The sequence below is a fragment of the Benincasa hispida genome, chromosome 2, assembly GCF_009727055.1.
Source record: "Benincasa hispida cultivar B227 chromosome 2, ASM972705v1, whole genome shotgun sequence".
NCBI lineage: Eukaryota > Viridiplantae > Streptophyta > Magnoliopsida > Cucurbitales > Cucurbitaceae > Benincasa > Benincasa hispida.
Genome location: NC_052350.1, coordinates 21848247 through 21851000, shown reverse-complemented (window position 1 = coordinate 21851000; position 2754 = coordinate 21848247). Strand labels below are relative to the sequence as shown.

At 28.2% G+C, this 2754-nt stretch overlaps 1 protein-coding gene across 1 annotated transcript; it reads left to right on the top strand.

Moving 5' to 3' along the window:
* Positions 1-332: 332 nt before the first annotated feature.
* Positions 333-2463, top strand: LOC120071811 (umecyanin-like). The gene is made up of 2 exons (XM_039024198.1): positions 333-566; positions 1924-2463. Exons 1-2 carry the CDS (start codon positions 383-385, stop codon positions 2253-2255), a joined length of 516 nt encoding a protein of 171 aa, XP_038880126.1. The 5' UTR covers positions 333-382; the 3' UTR covers positions 2256-2463.
* Positions 2464-2754: the final 291 nt, after the last annotated feature.

Sequence of the window (2754 nt, the reverse complement as noted above, 5' to 3'; positions counted from 1 at the left end):
CTATTTTTTTTTTTTTTTTCATTTATCAATTATTATAATTTTAATTGAGTTCATAATTAATAGTAGATTACAATTTGATTCACTAAATATAAATAAAAAGAAATGAGACAAGAAAAGTAAAAGAAATCGTCGTGGAGTTGCCTTTGCATACAAGTTCTCAATCTTTGTTGTTTCGTACCACTTTGTTCTTTCCAATTATTACCATTTACATAATCGTACACGTTTCCTCTATATCGCCAAATTATAAATATTGTTGCATATGTTGACCAACCACAAGTTTGGACCTTGACTTGTTCTTCTTGTTCCCACACTACTAATAAACATCTATAAAAACCTACCCTTTCTGTTATTTTTTCTTCTCAATTATTCATCTCATCGTAAAATGGCAACAAAAATAACGAGTTTGAGTCCAATTGCTTGTCTTTTCCTCGTTGGAGCTCTCTTACAAGTTGTCTCCGCTGTTGACTATGACGTCGGTGGCAATTTCGGTTGGAACCTACCGGCGAACTCTACCTTCTTCTCCGACTGGACTCGTAATAAGACTTTCTTCATCGGTGATAAGCTAGGTGAGTGCTTCATCATGCTTTATTTTTACTATTTTTGTTATGATTAAATTACAAGTTTAAGATAACTTTTTTGTGTTGTTGAACTTTTAATTTTATTTTTAGTATGTATTTTTTTAAATATAATTTTTTTTAAAATTAATTGTTTTATAATACTTTCAGGATATTTATTTGAATTTTATGTTTAATTGTTCATCAACTTTAAAAAGTAACAAAGCTCATCGACTACCATTTTAGATTGGAAAATTCTTATAAACAGAAAAATTCTAAAAATATTTAGATTTTATAGCAAAAAATTTTAAAAATGTTTATATACTTTTAGAACTTTTTACTATAAAATGTAAATATTTTTCAATATTTAAAAAGACCCCTTTTTAGTTTAGCTTTTTGTTTTGGTTAAATTAAACAAGATAACAAATAATTTTGAAGGTATGTTTCCATTCTTCACTTAGATTTTTAAAATGTCTCATTTCACCTGTATGAACTTTGAAATGCTGTTGGAAAACTCCTCCATTAAAATAAGATGTAAGTTGACATAATAATTAATGCATATGCATTTTATTTAGATGAAATAAATAATGACGACAAAATTTTAATTATGTGTATGACATCAAAAAAAAAATATCACGTACACTTTTTAATTTTTACACATTAACTCTATACTTTTAATTTTAGAGAAAAGTATATTAATTTTAGAGAAATTATTTTAAATAATAAAACTGCTGAAAATATTTATTAATAATAACAAAATATCACAACCTATTTACGATAGATCGCGATAGACTACTCTCTTTGTCTATCATGATATAGATAGATACAAATATTAGTCTATCGTAATCTATGCAAATAGATAGTAAAATGCTGCTATATTTGTAAATATTTTAGTTCATTTTCTTATATTTGAAAACATCCTTTTATTTTAAAACAATTTCAAAGTTGAACGGCCGTAAAAATAAAACCTTATAAAGTCTAAGAATATAGGTAATTGAAAAACATTTTTTATCCATAAATTTTTATATCGAAATAACAATTTAGCCATGAAACTAACAATTTAGTCTATATACTTTGAAATCTGTAACAATTTAGTCTCTATCCTATCATAAAAAAGTCTCTTCAATATTAAGTTTCAACTTTTGATGTATAACAATTTAGTCTTTATAGTTTAATAAAATGATTTCTAATCAATTAGTCGATGGAAAATTAAATTAAATCTCAACAATATATCTCACGATAAGAATTAAACCGTTATAAATGGTAAAATATTCTAAAAACTAAATCGTTATCAAATAAAGTTTAAGGTACCTTTTTTTTTTTATATGTTTTGCTAAGGAAAAAGGGTGTGGTTTTGTTTTTTGTATAGTGTTCCGATCAAAGGCGGAGGAGACGCACGATGTTGCGGAGCCTGAAAGGCAGGTGGATTTTGAGGGATGTGTGAAGCCGGGGATCGTTCTAAGTACATCTACTGTGCTATCCATTACACTTGATGCTCCTCCCCGTCGTCGTTACTTTATTTGTACTGTTGGTAGCCACTGCAACGCCGGTATGAAATTTGCTATTGACGTTTTCGTCCGCCCCGGTACGCCCGACTCCGCCTTGCTTCCGCCACCGCCGCCTAGCTCCGCTTCATCCTTGAGATTTGGTGCAGTACTGGCAGCAGCGTTGGCTGGATTATTACTTCTCTTAACCATCTAATTACGCACCTTAATTATTATTTCATTATTGTTTTTCTCATTTTCAGTGTGTGTGTGTGTGTTTCTATATATTCTATCGTTTTTCTAGTAGTCTTATTGTTTGAATAAATACTATTGTAATATTGATCATACACCTATGTATTTTTTCTAATAAGTGATTAGAGTGTTTGTACGATGGGAACTTTTTATGTGTTCAATTATTGAGTGCAAATTACTTCGATACAAATTGGGTTCAAAATGAAATGAAATAATAATAATAACAACAACACCAACCATTGAAACCATTAATTAATTAATTACTTTATTTAACGGCATTTGAGTTAGCACAATAATCATCGCGAGTAATTTTGAAAACAACTAAACATAAGTAATAATTTAGTTGTTGAAGTTGAACTAGTAATATATTTTTAATTGGTAACAATTTATGTATACTTTGAAATTTGTAATAATTTAGTTTCAATCATCAAAAGTTTTTACAAATTAAGTGTCGTCTTTTATAA

Excerpts from the sequence above, each read along its gene's own strand:
- LOC120071811 (XM_039024198.1), top strand. The coding sequence starts at position 383 with ATGGCAACAAAAATAACGAGTTTGAGTCCAATTGCTTGTCTTTTCCTC. Across the intron at positions 567-1,923 it reads CTTCATCGGTGATAAGCTAG|TGTTCCGATCAAAGGCGGAG; the intron begins GTGAGTGCTTCA and ends TTTTTTGTATAG.